This window comes from Vombatus ursinus, unplaced genomic scaffold (genome assembly GCF_900497805.2).
Source record: "Vombatus ursinus unplaced genomic scaffold, bare-nosed wombat genome assembly UNPS02000577.1, whole genome shotgun sequence".
NCBI lineage: Eukaryota > Metazoa > Chordata > Mammalia > Diprotodontia > Vombatidae > Vombatus > Vombatus ursinus.
This window is the reverse complement of record NW_020940355.1, coordinates 22,406,917-22,430,078: the sequence shown is the minus strand read 5'-3', so window position 1 is coordinate 22,430,078 and position 23,162 is coordinate 22,406,917. Positions and strand designations below refer to the sequence as shown.

Sequence of the window (23,162 nt, the reverse complement as noted above, 5' to 3'; positions counted from 1 at the left end):
TATGCATATATAGACGTTTGATACACACACTCATCACTGTATCAGAGAGTCATTACATATAATAAATAATATTTTAGAGGCGGGGAAATGAACCTAACAGATCAGTACATTGAAAAAGTCTAGAAATGTGTGTAGTGTACCAAAAGCAGTTGGTGGGAATATCTTCATGTATCTTCTTTGGAGCCATACTTTAATTATACTTCGTATAATTTTTCAGTATTCACTATCAGTATTCACTTTTGATCAAGGTTTTTTGGTGTTTTTTTTTGTTTTGTTTTCTTTTTCATTCAGATTATAGTAGTGGTTTTATGTTTTTTTGTTACCTGTGTGTACATCCCTCAGTTAATGTTACTCTTTCCCTGCTTTTATGTATTCATCATATTCATTTTTTATACCACAGAAATAATCTACTACATTCATATACCACAATGTATTTAGCCCTTCCCTATGTTATAGACATCTGTTGTTTCCAATTCTTTCCTATCAAATAAATGTCCTGCTAAACATTTTAATGTATATAGGGGCTTTTCCTCTGATCAGTATCCTTCTTGGTAATATTCTTATCAGTGAAACTCTGAATCAAAGGGTAGGGAAATTTTAGTCACTGTGTTTTTCAGTATGGTCCCACCAACATTAGACTAGTACGCTTACTTTTCTCATCTTTTGTCGGGTTTGCCAGTTTGCCTCACGTGTGAGTGTCAGGTCAAACCTTAGGACTATTTTGATTTGCGCTCATGTTATTAATATTTTGCATTATTCTTCTGGTACTTTGCAGTTGTTTGGGGAACTGTTTGTTCATAGGCTTTGATGGTTTATTCATTTGGGAATCCCTTAATGTGTTGAGAGAGAGAATGACTGAATGAATGATTGTTTATCTAGATTTACAAACTCTTACCAGAGAAATGTGATAAAAAGATAGGTTCCCACTTTGCTTCCTTTCCTTCTTATCCTACCTGAATTAATTTGTGCAGAAGTGTTTCAAAGTTATGTTCCATTTTCTGTAATTTAACTGAATCTTTTTTTAAGGAGGGGTTAAGAATACATGGGTAGTCATGCAAAACACTTCCATAGTAGTCAGGTTGAGAAAAACTAACTATATTTCCCTTCATCCTGTCCTGTTTATTCTATTCTCTCTTTTGACCCTATCCCTCCTTAGAGGTGTTTGCTTCTGATTACCTCCTCCCCAAATCTGCCCTTTCCTCTATCATCCCCCTGCTCTCTTATCTCCTTCCTCCCTGTTTTCCTGTAGGGTAAGATAAATTTCCATACCCAATTGAGTGTGTATGTTACTGCCTCCTTAAGCCAAATCCCATGAGAATATTCACTCATTCCCTCTCATCTTCCCCCACTGCTCCACTGTAAAAGCCTTTTATTGTCTGTTTTAGATGAGATAATTTACCCCATTCTACCTCTCCCTTTCTCCTCCCAGTATAATTCTTTCTCACCTCTTAATTTTATTCTCCAGATATCACCCCTTCATCTTCAACTCAGTGATTCTTGGCTGTGATCCTATCTCCTTTGCCCTCTGGAATATCATATTCCAAGCCCTCCAGTCCCTTAATGTAGAAGCTGCTAAATCTTGTGTTGTCCTGATTGTGTTTCCACAATAGTTGAATTGTTTTTTTTCTTTTGACTTTTCACATTTGTGATATCTCTGTGCCCTGGTACGTGATCTATATTTCTAACCCTTTCAATTTCCCCCCATACTTCCTCAGCCACTTCCTGTGTCCTCTTCTTGAGATCACAAGGATCACCATCCTTTCATTACTAGCCCTCAGTTTGAGCCAGGTACATCGTATACTCTTCTCTCTGTTCTCCTCCTTTTACAAACATACTCTCTCCCATTTTGTTAGGTAGTTAAAAAAGACATTGATTCACGTGTAGGTTGGTTGTCAAGTTTCCATCCATAATGCCCCAGGGCCTTCCTTTTTACTATTACCTCTGGATTTCTGCCTTTACCTCTATCTCATTGTGTACATTTAGAAAGAAGTCTCTTAGAGTCTGTAGTCTATCACTCTCCTACATTTGTTGCTTGGTCTGTTAAAAAAGAAAATAATTTCTTCAGATCCTGTTTTCTTTTTAAGAATGTTTCAGACACCTTCTTGTTATTGGGTATCTTATCTTTTCTCACTTATGGTTAAGCTCAGATTTGTAGGGGAGGAACCCGGGCTGCATCCTGAACTCTTATTACTTGTAGCAATACATTATGTGTTTTCTAGTGTGTGCTGAATATAAACATGTGTTGTTTAAATTTCCTTTCCTTTATGTTTATAAGGTTTTTCTCCTGTTTGCTTGAAGAATTTGTGTTTGACTTGAACTATTTAAATTAACCAGTGTGTGTCTTGGAGTTGCCAGCCTTTTTTTAGGAAAGGAAAGTATAGTCTTTAAATTGTCATTTCCTTTCCTGTGTTAAGAAACTCTGAGCAGTTTTCTTATATTGCTTCTTTTATTATAATCAGGTTTTTTGACTTCTTGTTTCTACACATCCTGTCTTCAAGATCAATGTTTAACTGTAATTGAGAGTGTGTTTTCAGTTAGTGTTATTGATTTTTGCTTTTTTTTTCCCATCACTTCTGTGTATTTGTCCCTATCAGTTGTAGTCTCTTTTATTTCTTTGGTTAGACCTGCCATTGCAGATTCTATTCCACCAATTATTTCTGCTAAACAGACTATTATTCCACTCTTATATTTCTCATATCTCTTTTAAATCTATTCAGGAAGAAAGTATTATGGTTCCATCTTCTCTTCAAATTACACAAGATATTCTGTCTTATCCCACTATTGTCTCAATTTCCTCTTTTGTAGAATTTATTTGTAGAAACCAAAACTTGTATACTGGATCTGGAGGCCAAATTTTCTTGTGCTGCTAATGTTTTCGCTGTTGATTTGTCTGTTTATGATCTTTTTTAGTTTTCCTTCTCCTGAGATCTTGTGGTACTTTCAGTCTTTATTAAGCCTTATTTTCCCCTATTGCTCACTTTCTAATTCCCTATCCTCTCACTGTGGTCATCCTGGGGGCTGGATGTTAAAGTCTCAGCTTCTTCTCACATTAGGCACTTCACAGTTCACTGTCAAGGTTTCTGTCCTGAGTGACTTTTGGGGTAACAACTGTGCAGCTGGATGCTGAGCTCCTTCAGGTTTATTTCCATGCCCCAAAGTCCTCACAGCCCCCACACAGTGACATGTCCTGTTCTATTCCCACTTCCCTGGCACAGCAGAGGACTTCCACTTTGTTGATGTCCAGCTAGGGTTCATTTCTGTTGTTTGAATCTCCACCACCCTGGGCAGAGGTTGGAGAGCATTAGATTGTGGAATTGACTTTTCTTTTCTTTTCTTTTCTTTTCTTTTCTTTTCTTTTCTTTTCTTTTCTTTTCTTTTCTTTTCTTTTCTTTTCTTTTCTTTCCTTTTCTTTCCTTTCTTGGTTCAGTGACTTGCCCAGGGTCACACATCTAGTAAGTGTCAAGTGTTTGGTCTGAGGCCGGATTTGAACTCAAGTCCTCCTGACTTCAGGGCTGGTGCTCTATCTACTGTGCCACTGGGCTGCCCCCTTGACCTTTCTTTCAAGCCCAGACACATGTACTGCTCTGTTTACTCTGTCCTTCCGCTGTCCTGAAGAGATCTTTGGCAGTGCAAATCTCTGACCCATCACGGCTCCAGAAAACTTTCACAACCTCGATCGGGATCTCCAGGGCCCTGGAAATTGGGAGGGAGGCTAGGATATGTGATTGGAGTGTGGGGTCGCTAGTCAGTGGGTCAGGTGGTTGATGCAGCCTTCTGGGGTGTAGGGGTGCTGAGTGAGCCCCGTATAGGCGTAAGCTCCTTGTGTCCTAGACCAGAGGAGTCAAAATATGCCATCTTCTTGGAACAGCATAGATAATGGCCTATCCGTTGTCTTTCCTTTCAGTCATTAGGTCCCTATTTTGTCATAGACACTTTGGTAGGTGCCACTGATAACACTGACAAAAGTGAAAGAGCCCACAATCTTTTTTTTTTTCCGAGATAAATGAGCACTTTTATTTCTTTGTTTCAAAAATAAACTGACTGAAATAAGTTTCCTGTGAGCTAATCAAATAGACCAAATCCCATCTTCATCAGACTCCTCCGATTCTTCCTTGGTTGTACCTTGGCAGGAGTGGCAACAACAGGTGTAGCAGCAGCTGGAGCAGCAGCCACGGGGCAGCCACTGCAAATGCCGAAGGGTCGGCTAGGAAGGCCTACACCTTTTCAGCAAGTGGGAAGGTGTACTCAGTCTCCACAACTACAGCCAACACCCGCTATACCCATTAATCATCGAGTAGGGTATTGATGCGGCAGTTGGGTAAACAGTCTGTAGATAGACGCTAGCAACATTTCAGACACCATCTAAGAACCGAAGGTGCAAAGTCTCCTCTGTGATGTCTAGCACTTCAGGGTGGTAGATGCTGCCATTGTCAAATACTTGCTGAATGATCAGCCCAAAGGAGAAGGGGGAGATGTTCAGCATGTTCAACAAGGTGGCCTCGCTGGCGCCTACTTTGTCTCCAGTCAATCAGCTGCACATCACTCAAGATTTCAATGGTGCCCCTAGAAATCTTGGTGGTGATACCCAGGGCCTGGAAGGAGGAAGTCTTCTCGGGACGCAGACCAGTGTTCTGGGCTGGCCCGGTGACATCACATGGGGTGATGGCACCGGCACGGGCAGCAGCTGGTACCTTATTGGCCAGAAGCATGTCCCTAATCTCCATCAGATCTTCCTTAGTGAACACAAAGCCCACGTTCCCCCGAATATGAGGCAGCAGTTTCTCCAGGGCAGGGTTGTTCTCCAGATGTCCATGAGTGACTTTGCACGTCATGGTGTTTTTTCCCATCAACACTACAGCCTTCCCACAGAGGGACATCCGGATCTGCTGCATCTGCTTGGAGCTCACATTGTCTATTCCCACAGTGAAGCATTTTGGATAATCATCCAAAAGTTGCATGATTTTGAGGAAGTAATTGGATTTCCAGGTAGCCCTGTCTTCCCTGGGCATCTCGAAGGTGTTTCAGGGATTGCCATGCTGGGTTTAAAGATGATGTCACTCTCATGAGGACTCCTGGGGAGAAAAGAGTCCACAATCTTTAAGGGCTTAATTTCCAACATTTAAGAGAAATAATCTCCCACTGACCCTGAGTCAGGAAGACCTAAATTAAAATCGAGCCTCATAAACCTAATCAACTGTGACCTTGGGCAATTCAGTAAATTGTTTGCCTCAAGTTCCCGTATCTGTGTAAGGGTAATATAATAGCACCTATGTTCCAGAGGTGTTGTGAGGACAAAATGGGACTATAAGGCACATAGAATAATTTCTGACACATAGTAGGGGTTATACAAATTTTAGCTATTATTATTCCTACTACTTGCATTACTAATATTGTCACACATCATTTGGGAAAAGTGTGAACATAATATATTGCATCTGTCATGGCAGTTAATTCTGTCATAGACACATCTTTAGAGTTCTGGCCTCTCCTAATGCAAAGAAAAATTACAGTGATTTAACTCCTAATAAATACTGTTGAGGTATTTATTACCTGGGATCATTACTTTATTTTTTACTCTTTTTTTTTATTACTCCTAGGATCATTTTTTGAGAAAATTAAATTTATATTTTCTTCTGTACATGAGTTCCAGTGGTTTGTGGCGGTTTAACCTATAGTATAGAAAATTCATGGTGGGGTAGGACTTCATTGTCCTCTCCAAAAGTACCAATAGCTAAAAGGATACAAGAAATTTAATAGTTATTGTCATCAGAGCCAATCAGTTCACATATGTTGGATCTTAGGAGTAGTTGAGAAATGAAATAGTCTTTCTGAAACACTTGAAAATTTTAAATGGCTATTAACTAACTGTAAAGTGTCACTTTTTATGTTTTGATGTTACTTTCTTAATTTGTTTACCTAGTTCGTTTCAAGCTATGGATCTTTTAATTTATCCCCTTGCCGTTTTACATGTGAGGAAAGACAGATATTTACCGGTCAACACTTTGTACAATTTTAGATGTATTTTTAAAGTATACTCCTAAAGTAATTCCTTAGATACATAATTCTGGGTCTCTGGTAATGAGTTTCTTGTACTTTAAATGGTGTGTGTCTGTGTGCATACGTATTTGTCTGTCATTGGTGTCCGCATCCTGGAGTGAGCCAATTTGAATGGGGTTTTAATGGTACTTTGTGCACATTTGTAACAGTTTTATTATTTTTCATGAAATTGTTATTTCAATTTGAAGGGGACTTCAGAATTTTTTTTTACATAATGTTGTAAATCTATTCATTATGTTTAAAATTACATGACTATCAGTTGTCACAAATGAGACCTCATTATTGATTATCACTATATTCTTTATACTACTGCTATACTTCACTGAAGCTTTTTCATGATCTGTTCCTACAGTTCTGTTGATGATTCCTATTTTTCATTTTTAAAATACGTTTTTTTAAATGTGTTGTATTCTTTGCATTTGCATAGTTGCCCCAGTATTCCTTCCCATTCCAGAGAGCCATGTCATATAAGAAATAATATTTTTTTGAGACAGAGAAAAAGAGAAATCAGCACATTGATTAGTACATTTAAAAACTCAAAAAATATGTACCATGTGTAATACCTGTGGATCTCCCTTATCTATGAAGGACTAGATTCCAGTGTCTTGTCATATCGCTTCTTTCAAACTACACTTGTGTTTTATTACTTTGCAACATTGACTGTGTGTGTGTGTGTGTGTGTGTGTATTCTTTCCATTTATATTGCTGTAATTATTATATATTGCTTCCACAGTTTTGCTTTGTTCTGCATCAGTTTGTTATAGGTTCTTTGTATTGATCACATTCATTATTTCTTATATCACATTGATATCCATTATATTAATGTACCGTGTTTTGTTCAGTCATTTCTCAATCAGTGGACATCCACTTTTGTTTCTAGTTTTTTTGCTATCACTAAATGTGCTCCTACAAATATTTGACTGTATATGGGGACGTTCTTCTTATCAATAGTCTTCTTGAGATATAAGCCCAGTAATGGAATCTCTGGGGTATGGGCATTTTAGTCACTTTATTTGTGTAATTCCAAATTGCTTTCCAAAATGGTTGTGCCATGTCACATTTCCACCAAAAATATATCGGAGAGTCTATCTTCCCATGGTCCTTCCAACATTGATCATTGCCCTCTTTTGTCATCTTTGTCAATCTGAATGGTGTGAAGTGAAATTTCATTTTTTTGGTTTGTATTTCCCTTATTATGGGAGATTTGAGCATTCTTTCATGTGGAAGAAATTTGAAAATGTTCTCCCATTTGACTGATTATCTTATCCTCTGCATTACTTTTTGTTTGTGCAGAAATTATTGTGCAGAAGCATTTTTAGGTGGCACAGTGGATAGAGCACTGGCCCTGGAGTCAGGTGGACTTCAGTTGAAATTCCCACCTTAGACACTTGATATTTATTACTTGTGTGACCTTGGGCAAGTCACTTAACCCCATTGCCTAATCCTGTCCCCCCCCCCCCCCCCAAAATTAATGTAACATAATCATATTTATCTGTTTTTTGTAATTGCTTCTATCCCTTGTTTGGTTTAGAAAATATTTCATACCCATAGCTGTGAGAGATATCTGTTTTGCTTCTCTTCTTTTAATAGTACAATCTTTACTGTTAAGGCCTCATGTGTTTGGAACATATTGTGGAATATGGTGTAAGGTTTTGTTCTAAGGCTAATTTTTGGCAGACTGTTTTCCAGTTATTCCAGCAGTTTTTATCGAATGGGAAGTTCTTTGCTAAGTAAATGATATTTTCTACTTTATCAAACATTGGGTTATTGAGTTCCATTGTTTCTGGTCCTTATATTTCTAGTCTGTTCCATTGATCTATTTAGAATTAAATTGACCAAAAAACAGTAAGTTCTTATTCTTATTATGTACTTGACATTGTGTTATGTGCTGGGCATACAAAAACAAGCATAAGACAGTCCCTGCTTTCAAGGAGCTCACATTCTAATGACAACAAACAAGCAAGCTATCCAGCTTAAAGAGGAAATAAGAAAGGGAAGGCACAATAGACTCTAGAGGGGTTAGAAAATGCTTCCTGAGGAAGATGGGATTTTAGTTGGAATTTAATACAAGCCAGGAATGCTAGTAGGTGGGGATGAGGAAGAACATTCCAGCCACTGGAGACAATCAGAAAATTATTGGAGCAGCAAGATGGGTGCCTTGTTCTTGGAATAACAAAGAGGCGAATGTCAGTGGATTGAAAACTAGGTGGCAAGGATAAGAAGCCTGGAAATGTAGGAAGACACCAGGTTATGAAGGGCTTTGAGCATCAAGCAGAGGATTTTGTATTTGATCCTGGAGGCAATAGAGAGTCACTGGAGTTTAAGTAGAATGATGACGTGGTTCTGACCTACTCTTAAGGAAGATCATTTTAATGGACAAATGGAAGGTGAATTCGAATTGAAGGAGGCATACCTACCATCTGGCTTTATTGCAATGGTTCAGGCATGAGAGAATGAGAGCCTACACCAACAGTGGTGGCAGTATCATCAGTAAGAAGCTAGGTGAAATCAATGGTATTATGTAAATCAATTGAATATCCAGTTGAGAGTGTCAGGAGTTAAGATGAGACCTAAATTGGAAGCTGGGGGGCTGGGAGGATGGTGGTACTCTCAGCTGTAATAAGGAATGTAATAGTGTCCGGGAAGAATTTAGGGGGAACATAACAAATTCTGTTTTGGACATGTTGAGCTTAAGATTTCCACTGGACATCTAATTCAGGATGACTGAAAGGCAGTTGGGGATGCTAGTTTGGAGATCAGCTGAGAAATTAGATAGGATAGGTAGATTTGAGAATCATCAGTATAGAGATGATAATTAAATTACATGGAGGCTGATTAGATCACCACGTGATAGAAGAAGATTGCCCAAAACAGAACCCTGAAAAGCACCTGTGATTAAGAGGGTTTGATCAGGAGGAAGATCCAGCAAAGGAAACTGAGGAGTGGTCAAATTGGTAGGAGTCCCAGGAAGGAGTGGTATCCAGAAAACCTGGAGAAAAGAGAGAATGAAGGAGAAGGTGATCAACAAGTGTCAAACACTGTAGAGCTGAAGGAGAATGAAGATTGACAAAAGGGTATTTGATGTGGCAACCAAGGTCATTGGATCTAGAGGGAATAGGTTTGATGGAATGGAGGTTGCAACCCAGCTTATAAAGATTGTATTTTTCTTTTTTCTTTTTAACTTATTCCAAATAGTTTATATGACCATTGCTTTTTAACTTAATTTTTTAGTCTGGAGGTGCTATTCTCTTCTCATCTCTGTTTTCATTTCCTATGTTTTTCTAGATCTTTCATTTTTCCAAATGAATGAAGTATTCTTTGCTAATTTAAGTGGCATAGCATTAATAGTTCAAATTGCCTTTGGTGGTAGTATTTTATTGAATTGGCACAGCCCTACCATGAGACCTGAATATTTCTATATCTAATTAAACTGTCTCTTTTTTTTTGAGTACTTCATGTTTTGATCTTTATAGGTAGTTTGTGTTCTTTGGTAAATCAATCCCCAGATATTTTTTGTAGTTATTTGGAATAGAATTTTTCCCTTTATTATTGCTTCTTTGATTTTGTTATTATAAGGATAAAATCCCTTTAAGAGCCAAGATGGTGGAGTAAGAGTTGAGTCTCTCTTACTCTCCCTTATTAACCCCTGAAAGCCCTGGAACAGCTGAACCAGAAGAAAGATGGGGTGCCCCAGTCCAGTAGCCTAGGTAGCTTGAGGCCCCTCTTACCCTGGGGGAAAGGGAGCAGTACAGAACAAGAGACATCCCAGCAAGCTAATGGAAAGCCCCACCATGCATACCAGGAGGAGATCCTGAAGCCCAGGTGGTGGAGCAGGCAAACACCAACACCTGGACCCCTCATTGAGGGTGGGGGAACCTGTGCAAACCAGCTCAGAAAATCACCAGGTGCCCATAGCAACCGACTCCCAGTGCCTCGGCAAAACTAAGGGAAGCAGCACTCCAAGGGGCACCAGGCGGATAAACACCCTACAACATCCATCTGAAAAGAGCTGAAGAAAGCAAAAGGAAGGAAAGGCCTGGGTGAGCAGGAAATCTCCAGGAGCCACACTACCCAATCCTACCCCTAGAGTTCCAGTATTGCTCTTTCCAGCCCAACACCAGGTAAGCTGCCAGAATCCTACAACTGCCAACATTGGAAGCCCCAACATACAAAGCCATTGACCAGGCCCTAGGCTCCCAACACAAGAAGCTTGGGTGAGTGCCCTCTGCTCCCCAGCAGGAGAGCTCAGTCTCTTTAAAGGCCAGGAAAGAAGCAAACACCATGAACAAAAAAAAAGAACAAAAAAAGTACATTAGATTCATATTATGAGAAGAGTGAAGATCAAGGCAGAAATTCTGAAGAGGACAACATTGTCAACAAACCCACATCTGGAACCTCAAAAGGAAATATGAACTGGTCTAAAGCCCAAAAAGCCTTCTTAGAAGAGCTCAAGGAGGATTTTAAAAGTCAAATGAGAGAGGTAGAAGAAAAAAATGGGAAAAGAAATGAGAAGTATGCAAGAGAGAGTCAATAGCTTGGGAAAGGAAGGACAAAAGTTAACTGTAGAAAACAAGTCCTTAAAAAAATACAATTGCCAAATGGGAAGGAGGTACAAAATCTAATAGAAGAAAACAATTTATTAAAAATTAGAATTGAGCAAATGGAAGCAAATGACTCTATGAAAGAGCAAGAATCAGTCAAACAAAAACAAAAGGATGAAAAAATAGAAGAAAATATAAAATATCTCATTGGTAAAACAGCTGACTTGGAAAATCGAACCAGGAGAGACAATTTAAAAATTATTGGTCTACCTGAAAATCACAATGAAAAAAAGAGCCTGAACAGTATCTTTCAGGAAATCCTAGAACCAGAGGGTGAAATAGCCATAGAAAGAATCCACCAATCACCTTCTGAAAGAGATTCCAAATTGAAAACGCCAAGGAATATAGTAGCGAAATTCCAAAATTACCGGGTCAAAGAGAAAATACTGCAAACAGCCAGAAAGAAACAATTTAAATATCATGAAATCAGAGTCAGGATTACACAGGACCTTGCAGCTTCTACATTAAAAGATCGTAGCCTACAAGGGAAGATGATACTTGTAACTCTTGAGAACTGTATTGTTATTACACCATTTTAACGGGATATACATAAATGGGGTGAGTATAAATTGATCAAATGATGAAAAAAAAATCTAATCAAGTAGGTTAAATGGATCCAAGTAAGTGAATTAACCTGATCTAACTACGAAAATGAGAAAAAAGAAAAGGGATGGAGTCAGACTAGGGTAAATTACATCACAGGAAAAGGCACAAAAACCCAGCAGAGGGAACAAAGGGAGGGAGATGAGCATTGTTTGAACCTTACTCTCATCAGATTTGGCTCAAGAAGGGAATAACATAATCAGCTAGGTATAGAAATGTAACATGCCGTATAGGCAGTAGGAGGAAAAGGGGGAAAGAAAAGGGAAAGGGCTAATAGAAGGGAGGTGGGGGGGTGGGGGAGGTGGTGATCAAAAGCAAAACATTAGTGAGGAGGGAAAAGGAGAAAGGAGAAAGAAAAGCATAAATGGGGGAGAGGGAAGGATGAAGAGAAAGACACAGATAGTTATCATAATTGAGAATGTGATATATGAATGTAATGGAATACTGTTATGCTGTAAGAAGTGATGAACAGGCAGACTTCAGATAAACTTGGAAAGACTTGTATGGTTTGATGCTGAGTGAAGTTAGCAGAACCAGGAGAATGTTGTACACAGTAACAGCCACATTAAGTGATGACTGACTTTGATAGACTTAACCCCTCTCAGCAATGCAAGCATCTAAGACATCTCCAAAAGCCTCATGATGGAAAATGTTATCCACATCCAAAGAAAGAACTGTGGAGTTTGAATGCAGATCCAAGCATACTATTTGCTATTTTTTTTCTTCTGTTGTGTTTTGTTTCGTCTTTCTGGTGGTTCCTCCTATTAATTCGAATTCTTACATCATCACTAATGTGAAAATATGTTCAATAAGAATGTATATGTATAGCCTGTATCTATGTATACATAGATTTTAGACTTTTGATATAATATGATTAATCATGTTGATTTCCCAATGTTGAACCATCATTGTATCTTTTCTATATATATCCAGCTTGGACTAATAAATGCTTTCTTGGATAAATCACTGAAGTCTGTTTTTATTTAAAATTTTTGAATTTAAGGTCAACTAGTTGGCACAGTGGATAGAGCACCGGCCCTGGAGTCAGGAGGACTTGAGTTCAAATCTGGTCTCAGACCACTTGACATAGACACTTAATAGCTGTGTGACCCTGGGCAAATCACTTAAACCCAATTGCTTTGGCCTCCCCCCCCAAAAAAAATTAATTTCTGTTCTTTAACGACTCAGTAATATTAATGACTTAATAAAGCACTTAAATGCTTCCTTTGGTTACATATTAGGATTCTTACTTTTCTGAAAAGGATTTTGTTAGAATGCTTTCTCAATTATTAAGGATTCTTGTTTTTTTCTTTACTCCAAATTATATTTACTCATTGTCAAGAATATAATTTGTATTTATACTCTCTGAATTTGTGTGCATATAAAAGGAAATTAAGAGTACTGTTCTCATTCAAATTTCAAATTTGTTCTTTCCTAATAATATTCAAATAAAACATCTAAAAATCTGTTTCTCTTCAAAAGACGTGTGATTGTAAAAGAACTAAGTAATATATTTTATCTCATTTGATCCTTGTAACTGTCCTATGTGGTGCCTCACTATTGCCATCATTTTATAGACGGGTAAACCATGGTCTAGCATGATTTTAATTTGCCAATGGCCATACAGCTACTAAATGTAAGGATTCCAAATCAGCTCTTTGTACAAATCTAGCCCTCTTTTTTCTGTAGCACACTGAATCACTCTCTTTTCTTGCTAAAGGGAAGAGGACACAAAATTCATTGGTCTTGCACATGTAATTGTAATTATTCTATTTCCTAGAGGTCATATGGTCAAATCTATTCTGAATGAGAATACTCTGAAAAATTCAGTCATAATACAGAGGCCATCATGAAGTGGACAGTGCATCCCAAGGATATTTATAGAGACTCCCTCAAAGTTGCACAGGTAGTAAATAGCAGAGCTGAATTCCAACCAAGGTGTTTCATTTCCAAATCTGTTACTTTCAGGAGTATTGGTTAATCATTCAATATGTATTTGTCATGATTGTTTAAGCTATACTTTGAGAAATGGTAATCACTTAATCCAGTGACACTACCTTGAGAGGAGGCCATCTTGAAAACTTTCCAGTGATAGGTAATTCATGACTTCCCAATTCCAGTTCCATGTTCCAGTTTTGGAACAACTCTATTAGAGACTTTTTCATTATGTTAGGCCAAAGTTTGCCTCTCTCTTAGCTTCAACCCAGTTCCTTCTGCCTCTCTGGCTAAGCATAATAAAATGAATCCCTCATTAACATGCTAACCTTCAAAATACTTGGGTCTCTGTTGTGTCCCTTTTTCTCTAGGGCAGAATACTCCTACTGCTTTGAAGTAGTCCTCCTATTGCCTGATGTCCAGCTCCTTTACCCTCTTGGCTTTATTTACCTCCCCAGTAGATTTCCAGCTTGTTGGTATTGAGTACTATATTTGATAGGCAGTTTTACCAGGGCTGAGTATCACCTCCCTCCTTTATACACACTATCGCCCCCTAATGCAGGGTAGTTATGACATTAGCTTTTTCAGATACCATGTCACACTGGAAGTCCTAGTGCAATTGTAGTTTCACAAACAACGGTCTAACAGTCTCTTTCCCATTTGTTATTTTTGTCATTTTTTTCGAAGAACAATAGGACAATTTTTAGGACAATAATTTATTCTGTTAAGCTTCATATTGCTAACTTTAGCCCGTTGTTAATAAGCTCCTAGATCACAGAAACCTACTTCCCATATGTTCATATGCTTGAGGTCCTCCCTATGACTTTGTTACAAACTTTCTGTACTCTATTCCTTTCCCCCTTTTCATTTTTGTAGCTGGTTTGAAAGTTTTGGTTGATGGGTATATATCTGAATTAATACGTTTAAGAAGGGAATATCACTGGATTTAAAGCTAGAAAGGACCTTTAATGATGAGTGCTTTCCTGTATCTGACCATTGATATTAAACTGACCCCGTTAGTGCATCTGGAACTGAATCTCAGTTGACTGTGAGGTTTTTCTCACAAAGGTCTACAGATGTAAGTATTCAGTAGTGCTGTTGGCCTTGGAGTGGCTGTGCCTTACCTTGGATTTTCTTTTTTTTTTTTCGCTAAACCTCTATTATACTGTAACCTCAGGTTTATTGGAGCAAAATAGCCATTATGTTTGGGTCTGTTTTGGCATCAACAGATAAACAACAATTTACTTCAAGTCTCTTTATGGTTTTATTTCTTAATCTCCAAAGTACTGAATTTACCACTGGGGTTGTTTCATAGCCTAATTTCTTATTCTTTCCCTTTTATATCTACTGTTGGACCTGAGAAATATATCATCAAAATTACTTGAACTTGACAGTGTCATGTGGATAAATTTTCCCTTCTTTATAAACGATACAGGTTCTCTTTAAAAAATAGTTGGATTCACTGAGGTGAGGAGGGGTTAGTTTTGTTTTTTGGGTTTTTTTGTTTGGTTTTGGGCTTTTCTTTCTTTCTTTCTTTCTTTCTTTCTTTCTTTTTTTTTTTTACTTTTTGTTGAGGCAATCTGAGGTGGGATTCAAACCCAGGACTTCCTTCTGCAAAGTCTAGTACTCTGTCTGCTCCCTCATACTTCCTCTGGAGGTCTTCAAGTAAAGGCTGAATGACAGAGATGCTGTAGATAGGATTTATTACTATTATTTTTTGTGAGGCAATTGGGGTTAAGTGACTTGCCCAGGGTCACGCAGCTAGTGTCAAGTTCTGAGGCCATATTTAAACTCTATCCACTGTGCCACCTAGCTGCCCTGAAGGGTTTGTTTTTTGTGTTGGCTTCTTTATAAATTGTTTTTTAAAAAGTTTTTCTATGTGGTTTCATTTAACATTGATTCTAAATTACCTAGAAATTACCTGTAATAGATCCTTGATGGTCATCTTCTAATTTGAGGAAAGGGGAACAGATAAATGTCTGGGTCATCCCAGTAGAGCCATACAATTTCATTGCTTTTTGATCACAGGATTCAGGGAGTGCAAGTGAAGGTTTAGCATTGGCCTGGGCTTAAGTATATTCAATAGGAATGAATGTGTGACCAAGTAAGAATTCTCATGAAAACCAAAAATATTGACCTTTGTGCAACCTGGTACCTTTTGTAATCTGTTCTTTCATCCCACATATATAGAGTCCCTGTACATGCAGATTTTGGCTTGGTCGCTAAGGTGGTTACAAAAGAAAAATGGGATGTCTCATCTGGAGCCGTAGTAGGAGCAAAAGACATAGACAAGAAAGTATATTTCAGAATATATGAATTTCTTTTTTTTTTGTTTGGGGGAAAGTGAGTGTCATCAGGGAAGGTTTAATGGAGGCAAATGTATTTGAATTAGGTCTGAAAGTGGGCCAGAAATTGGACAGTAGATGCTGGTGGTAAAGTAGAGGGGGAGTAACAGATCCAAAGAAGAACATAAGTTGAAAGAATGGAGATGGGTAATCCTGGCACATATTAGGGAATAATAGGTAATCTTACTTGACTGAATAATCGTGTATGAATGGAAGTGGTAGACATGGTTGGAAAATTAGATCAGTGCCAAATTGTTAAAAACCCTTTGATACAGTTGTTTGGATTTTATTTAGTTGGCAGAACCTTATTGAAGGTTTTTGACCTAATCATCGGTGCTTTGGGAAAGTTAGTTAGACTGTAGTGTGTAAGATAAGTTGAAAGGGGGAAGGAGTCTTCTGTAATTTCAGGAGAGCCATGACTGCTGCAGAATAAGTCTTCTACTCCTTAACCAGGTTTCTATACCACTCTGCACACCTGCTGTTCCAAACCTTCTCTCTTAAAGCATCCAGTAGTACTCCCTCCCTAAATCTTCTTAGCTGGAGACCTTCAACATTTCACCCTGCAAACACCGTCCCCCCTCCCCAATTTTTTTCTGAGGCTGTTTTCAATGAGCTGTTTGATTTTTTTTTTCCTTGTCTCAGTGTCCCTGAATATATTCTCTTCTATGTCATTTGCTCCAATCTATGAGGAATTGGTGGCCGTTTGGCTTGCCAAGGCAGACATCCAACATATGCACTTCTGATCTCAACCCCTCCTTCTTCTGTAATAGATTATCCCTCTCTTTCTGTAATCTTCATATCTCTACTCTTCACTGTTTCCTTCCTTTGCTCACCAAGTTGCCCCATCCTTAAAAAGCCCTCGTTAGAAAGCTGTCATTATTATATCTCTTTACCCTTCATCTAGACTCTGCTTCCACTTCCTCTTCTCTGTGTCTTCCACACCGGAAAATTGGTGTTTCGCTTTATTATTAATCAATCTTGATCCTAGCGTGTTTCTCCCATGTTAGAATGTTAGCTCCCTGAGGGCAGGTGACCTTGCCTTTATTTACATTCTATGGGTTTAGTATATTTCTTGGCACATAATAACTACTTTATAAATGTTGATTGATTTGACCTTTCTTCAACATTTGGTGCTTTTGACCACGTACCTACTCTTTTCATTTTTTCTTTGTATCCTCAGTGCTTTAACAAAGTAGCTGATTTAGTGAACACTTTTAAATGCTTGTTGATTGGTTGATCCTGTACTTTTGTAATCCACCACTTCTTTAGGAGGAAGGAAGGAATTATGTTTTGTTTCTTTAAAACTTTGGTGATTGCACTGACTTGCATTAGATACTTCTTCGTATTATTTTGTTTTACCTTATTATCACTGTGCATATTCCTCTCATTGTTTTGCTTTTCTTTGCTCAGCATCAGTTTTTGCAAGGCTCACCATATTTTCTGGATCATTCATAATGAGAAATTTAGGTCCTATAAATTGATGTGTTCAGTTTCAGCCTTCTTTTATTCATTCTTCTAACAAAATAATAAAGCAATGGTAGAAAATGAATTTGCTTGGAAATTTTGGGGTACTGTTTTTAAAAGTATGTGTTTAATGAAAATAATGCACCTCCTGTAAATAGACTCTGATTGTCTCAGGTAAAGTAAACAAGGGATAGGTAGAGTAGTTTATTGTAACTTGTTTCTTTGAATTTATGAACCATGAGAGGACTTGACAATGAAGAATGTCAGATTTGTACTGTTTCAGTATTGGTTCTTGTGGTGATATTTTTAAATCTGAGGATTCCCTAGTCTTTCTTCTATGGCTAATAGAGAAAATGTGTAAGCAGAGTTTTTTAATTTGACCGTTAGTATAGCAGCCCAGAACAATCAGAAAGTTTCAAGGTAGTCTTAGGTATAAGAGAAGGATTCAGTAAGCATAGAAATGTTAAAGGAGTGTATTTGAGATAAGGGACCACAGCTGGTAAAAGAGTGCAAGTGAGATTTAGGTGGACTTGTGGGTTTGGGTTTTTTTTTGTTTGTTTGTTTTTTTGGTTTCTTTGTTTTTTGTTTTGTTTTGGGTTTGTTTTTCATTAAAGTTTTCAACTTTAAAATATCTTCCTTTTGATTACTGAGGTTATCACTGCATTCATATTAAACACGCTATGCACATAATTGGTTCTCATGATAGAGTGACAAAGATACTCATTAGGCATTTCTTTGCTGATACACCCAAAGACCAGGGACTTTTCCATCTGACTTGTAGCTGAAACCTTACATATATGTTATCTCCCTCTGTTAGAATGTGAACTCCAGGAGAGCAGGAACTGTCTTTTCTGTTTTTATCCATTTTCTATTTGTATCAGTGCTTTGCACTTAGTAGGCACTTAATAAATGCTGAGTTGATTCATTTAGTGTTGTGCCTGTTAATTTATACAAATTACTGTCTTTAAAAATAACATAGTAGAAAGTAATGAGAAAAATAGCATAGTATAGTTAACAAAGAGCCTCCTCAGTCAGGAAGACAGGTTGAAGTCCAACCATGTCACATATTGTCTGGATGACAAAGAACAAGCTACTTACTGCTCCTAGCAATTCTCTAAATATCATACATTGCAGAAGTTGCAGTTGCAGAAGTTAGCAATATGCAGTTGTGGAGGGAGTTTCTCATTTCTAATAATTTGAATGAGTAATTCTCAAATTTTTTTTTATCTTTGTGCTTTATTCTTTATAATGAAGTATCATGGCCCATTAAAAATTCAAATTGGTTACATTGTGGAGAGTTGTCAGGAGACTCTCATATGACTCACTCTGTCTGCCTTCAGTAAGAGCAACCATTTTTGTTGAGCTCTTTATGAGTTCAAGGTCTGTCTATACATTAGAATGTACACCTAATAAACAAGATGATTTTGCCATTATATGTACTTGGTAAGTAAGATATATATCAGATTTTATAGGGCTTTTTTTTTAAAAATCTCTGAAGTAACAGTCAATTTTGTGACACACCTAGTAAAAAATTGTGGCATGTCCTTTGAGAATCACTGCTACATCAATGAAATCAGTTTCAGAACTGTTTCCATCCCCCTTCAAAAGTAATTAAAATTTAAGATTCCAAAAATATGTAGAGAAAAATCTAATCCATTTTAATTAATAGAAGTCCTTTTTTAGGACTCTTAATACCTCCTTTTATTTGGCCATTTAGACTAGGGCCAGCCAAGGTCATAAGTTTTCTTTCTCTATGACCATGTCACTTCATACAGAGATAATGAATCTCTGTTCCTCATTCGCGGACTGGACCCTCTAATCACAGTTAACTGTTCCACAGATGCATGTTCTTAATGGGTCACAAAGGTGGTGAGTATGGATCACTCTGTTCATCCCATTACTCATTCAGATCCAAGGTGACAATGGATCAAATCTGTTGCATAACCTTTACATATAATAGAATATATAGAGGCAAAACAATATGTATATGTAATAGCACCTTAGCTTGAAGAAAAAGCGACAAAAAGTCTGGCTAGTTCACTTGCTTTTATGCTGTGGAAAAAACCTATAGTGCTTAGGTTGTTGAGATTTAAAGGAAATGGCTTAAAAACTTTGGACAGTTGCCCTTTTATTTTCAGGGAAACTTTGTTTTCTCGTTTGTTCTTGAGGTTTTTTTTTATTATTAAACCTCACATTTTCACATAGACCCAATATAATATCTTCAACTTTCCTTTTTTCTTAATAGGTAGAAAGAATTGTTGACAAGAGGAAAAACAAGAAAGGAAAAACAGAATATTTGGTTCGATGGAAAGGCTATGACAGCGAAGATGACACTTGGGAACCTGAACAGCATCTTGTGAATTGTGAGGAATATATACATGACTTTAACAGGCGTCACAACGAAAAACAAAAGGAAAGCACATTAACCAGAACAAATAGGACCTCTCCAAACAACGCTAGGAAACAGATTTCCAGATCTACCAATAGCAGTTTTTCAAAAACAGCTCCCAAATCACTTGTTATTGGGAAAGACCACGATTCAAAAAATAATCAATTATTTAATGCCAGCCAGAAGTTTAGGAAAAACACATCACCATCTCTCTCAACCCGAAAAAATATGGACCTTGCAAAATCTGGTATTAAAATTCTGGTCCCCAAGAGTCCTATTAAGAGTAGGACAGCAGTAGATGGCTTTCAGAATGAAAGCCCGGACAAATTGGATCATATTGAACAAGATCAAGAAGATTCTGTGGCCCCTGAAGTGGCAGCAGAAAAACCAGTTGGAGCTTTATTGGGTCCTGGTGCAGAAAGAGCTAGAATGGGAAGCAGGCCAAGAATACACCCATTAGTGCCTCAGCTGCCTGTCCCTGTGACAGCCACAATTGCCCCGGGATTAGCGATCAATGGGAAAGGTAAGTGTTCCTTAAAGAGATACTCGGCTCTTCATTCAGTAGATTATGCTTCTGTTTAAAGAGTATCTATCCTATTAAAAAAAAAAGAGTGTAAATATGGGAGGTGGAGGTGGGCTTGTACTTCCTTTAAGTAAAAGGTAGCTGCTGGATTGTGTGTTTTTAAGATTTTTGCTGTCTTCAGGTAGCATTACTGAAAACTCTCGGCATTTATTTTAAGCTTTCATTATAAACATAAGATATATCTGTTTTACTTGATATTCAGTGTACAGTTCCAAAATATTCTGTCATAACTTTGAATTACTTTAATATCATATTCTAAATATGTCATAAACAAAATGCCTTGAATGTTAGGAGTATGTGATGGAGATAATCACAAGATTTAAAGTAGTCTTTCCTTCTCCACCCTATTTCTTGACATTATACATCTATGATACTGAGAGATGGTTTATGTAAATTTATCCAAGTCACCTAAGCCTAAGGATGATTGATAGTGATGCAACTTGTTTCTTTAGATGCTAGTCCATTGGAATAACCTACCTTTTTGAGTAAGGTAAAGTTTTGAGTAAAGTAAGTTTACCTTATAGTGCCTCGGGGCATTTCTGTTATTTTTGAGCAGGTAAAATAATCCCTCTGTTAGGAAATCGCAATGTGATAAGCCAAGCAGGGAAAGAGTACTGAATTTGGAATGAAGAGGACCTAGACTTCAGTCCTGACTCTTCCACTTTGTGCCTGTAACCTTGGGCAAAGCACTTGATTTCTCTGTCCCTCATTTTGCTCATATATAAAATGACATGGTGGAACTAGATAACCTTGCCCCTTAGGCTTAAGGCTGTTCAGGCCTTAGGCAAATAAATAGTTTTTAAAGAACACATTTTAAACTTTCATTTATTTAAGTGTACAAATTTGGAAAATTTAGTTTAAATTCATCTTTAAAGGTATACCCTTTAGATTTTTTGGCATTGTGTCATAGTCGTTGTAAAGACTTTACTGTTCCTTGCACATTAACATATTTCAGTTACAACACAAGGAACCCAAGAAGAATTAATCTCTTTTCATAAAAAAAGATAAAATGTTTTTGGCTTAGCTCCCCTATGATTGATTAATAATTACTTAAATATGTGCCATTTGGGGATTGTAATACACTTTGAAAGCCTGAAGCAAATGGGGTAAATGATTTTTCGTGTTCATTATTTGTACTAAGAGGCAAGAGAGTATTGGAATTGGAGCCAGAAAGACTTGGCTTCATAGCTCACATGTAATAGTGCCTTTGTGACCATAGTCCAGTCATGTAACATTTCTGAGCTGGTCTCTATAACTCGATTACAAAATTCCATAATAATAATTAAATAATATATTAGATAATCTGATTACATTGGAGGGAATCTGAACTCTTTAAATGTTGAATCCTTGAATAAATGTTACTTTATTAGTACTGTACAAGCAGCCTATTTTACTTTCATCAGGTTAGTCACATGGATTTAATATTTTGTATATATGTGTGCATATATGTTATATATGCAATAATTCTATTTTTGCTTTCAATGATATTCTGATTTAGTAAACTAAAGAAACCATTACATAGGCCTACGAAATTTTAAGTGTATAAACCAATCATGTTGATGTTGTACCAATTAAAAATTCTTTAGTGTTGAAAAACAACATTTTACTCCCATTCTCTGAGCAGTTATTAATACATAAGGAAAACATCAAAAGCAGGAGTCTTAAATCATTGCTTATGCATATAAAATGTATAGATGCAAACATTTTAATAGTGTTTGAAGGTATCTAAAATAGAGAGGTCCTAATTTACAATGTAAAGCCATTAAACATATCAATTTTGGTATACACAGGTATTTTCAGATTTGTTAAAATGTATTTTTTTAATAAGCATATTTTAATTACATGATATTTTATGGAACAGAAAACACTGTATTCCCTCATTAAGTTTTTTTTTTAATGTTAGTGCTAGTTAGTTTAAATAACACTAATATTTTTAGTTAAAAAGGAATTTTAGTTGATCATTTCTTTGAATCCGGTGTTGGGAGTATAAATCTCTTCCTTTTAGAAATTTGAAGAAAATTCAGGATTTCATTCATTTGAATGAGGAAAGGGGTTAACCATTATCTGGGATCTGATGACCTTCATTATTTTCTGGAACCATGACTTTTTTTTTTCTTTTACATCATTGTCTCTTGCCAGTGACCTATTCTTACTTCCTTCCTTAATTAACCCTACCCTACCTTATAAGAAATTCGGATACTCAAGCAAAAGTAATCAATGAATTAGGCTTTAGTAGTCCGTATGGAAACATAGCATTCTCCTCAAACTGATATACTTCTACAGATTTCTTTTTTTCTAAATACATTGTTTTGTTATTCTTAGGAAGGCTTACTCTTATTTCAGTCTTTTTGGTTCTTTAGCAGTCTTTCATGACTTTAAACTTAACCAGTTTGATGTTTTCATAACATCATGGGGGCTGGGGAAGGCTATGATTTTATCTCTTGGAGTATTAAGCATGTGTAAACTCCCTCCAACAAAATCTAATTCAACAGGTTTTTGTAACTTACAATCTTTGAAGGTTGCTTTGTGCAATAAGAGTTTTAAGTTCCTTTCCCAGTGTCATAGGTAATTGTGTCAGAGAGGACTTGAACCTAGTTATTCTAAATCTTAATACCCCAATTGTCTACTACCTTTGTTGTTTCTTTCAGCAGTAAATATTAATGATAAAATAATTGCAACCTTTCCAATGCAAGGTGTGCCCTTAGCTCTCTAAGAAAAGATTCTTTTAATTCCTTTTTCTTCCTCACTTTTTTTTAAAAGTTAGATTTTATAGCTGTTTTCTGTTTTCTTAGGTAAATAGTCAAACTGTGTCTGTCCGTCTCCAATCTCCCTCCCAGAAAAAGTACCATCCAATATGAGAAAGCATTGTTTAGAGAGAGGAAAAAAAACAGTGCAATTGATGATTACATTGAAAAAGTTGAAAATATGTGCAGTGTTTAACATTTGTAGACCTTCTACTTTCATGAAGCAGTACAGGTTAGGGAAGTCATCTTACATCTCTTCATTTGAGTCCTGCTTGATCTTCATAATTTTTATACATTTACTTATTTTTTTGTGGGTATTTTGTTCTTGCCATTTATATTGTTGTTACTATGTCTTTTCTTGTTTCTGCTTATTTCACTGTGTATCAGTTCAAATAGATTCCATGTTTCTCTGTATTCATCATGCATATTAATTCATCATGC

General features: G+C 36.9%; 1 protein-coding gene and 1 pseudogene across 1 annotated transcript in view; one reads left to right on the top strand and one right to left on the bottom strand.

Moving 5' to 3' along the window:
* Positions 1 to 23,162, top strand: part of CDYL (chromodomain Y like) — a 157,136-nt gene that overhangs the window by 55,963 nt on the left and 78,011 nt on the right. Inside the window, exon 2 of the mRNA XM_027839026.1 lies at positions 19,251 to 19,917. Within this exon, the coding sequence (XP_027694827.1) occupies positions 19,251 to 19,917 (667 nt within the window). The remainder of the gene's footprint in view (positions 1 to 19,250; positions 19,918 to 23,162) is intronic.
* On the bottom strand, positions 4,063 to 5,009 carry LOC114025616 (annotated as a pseudogene).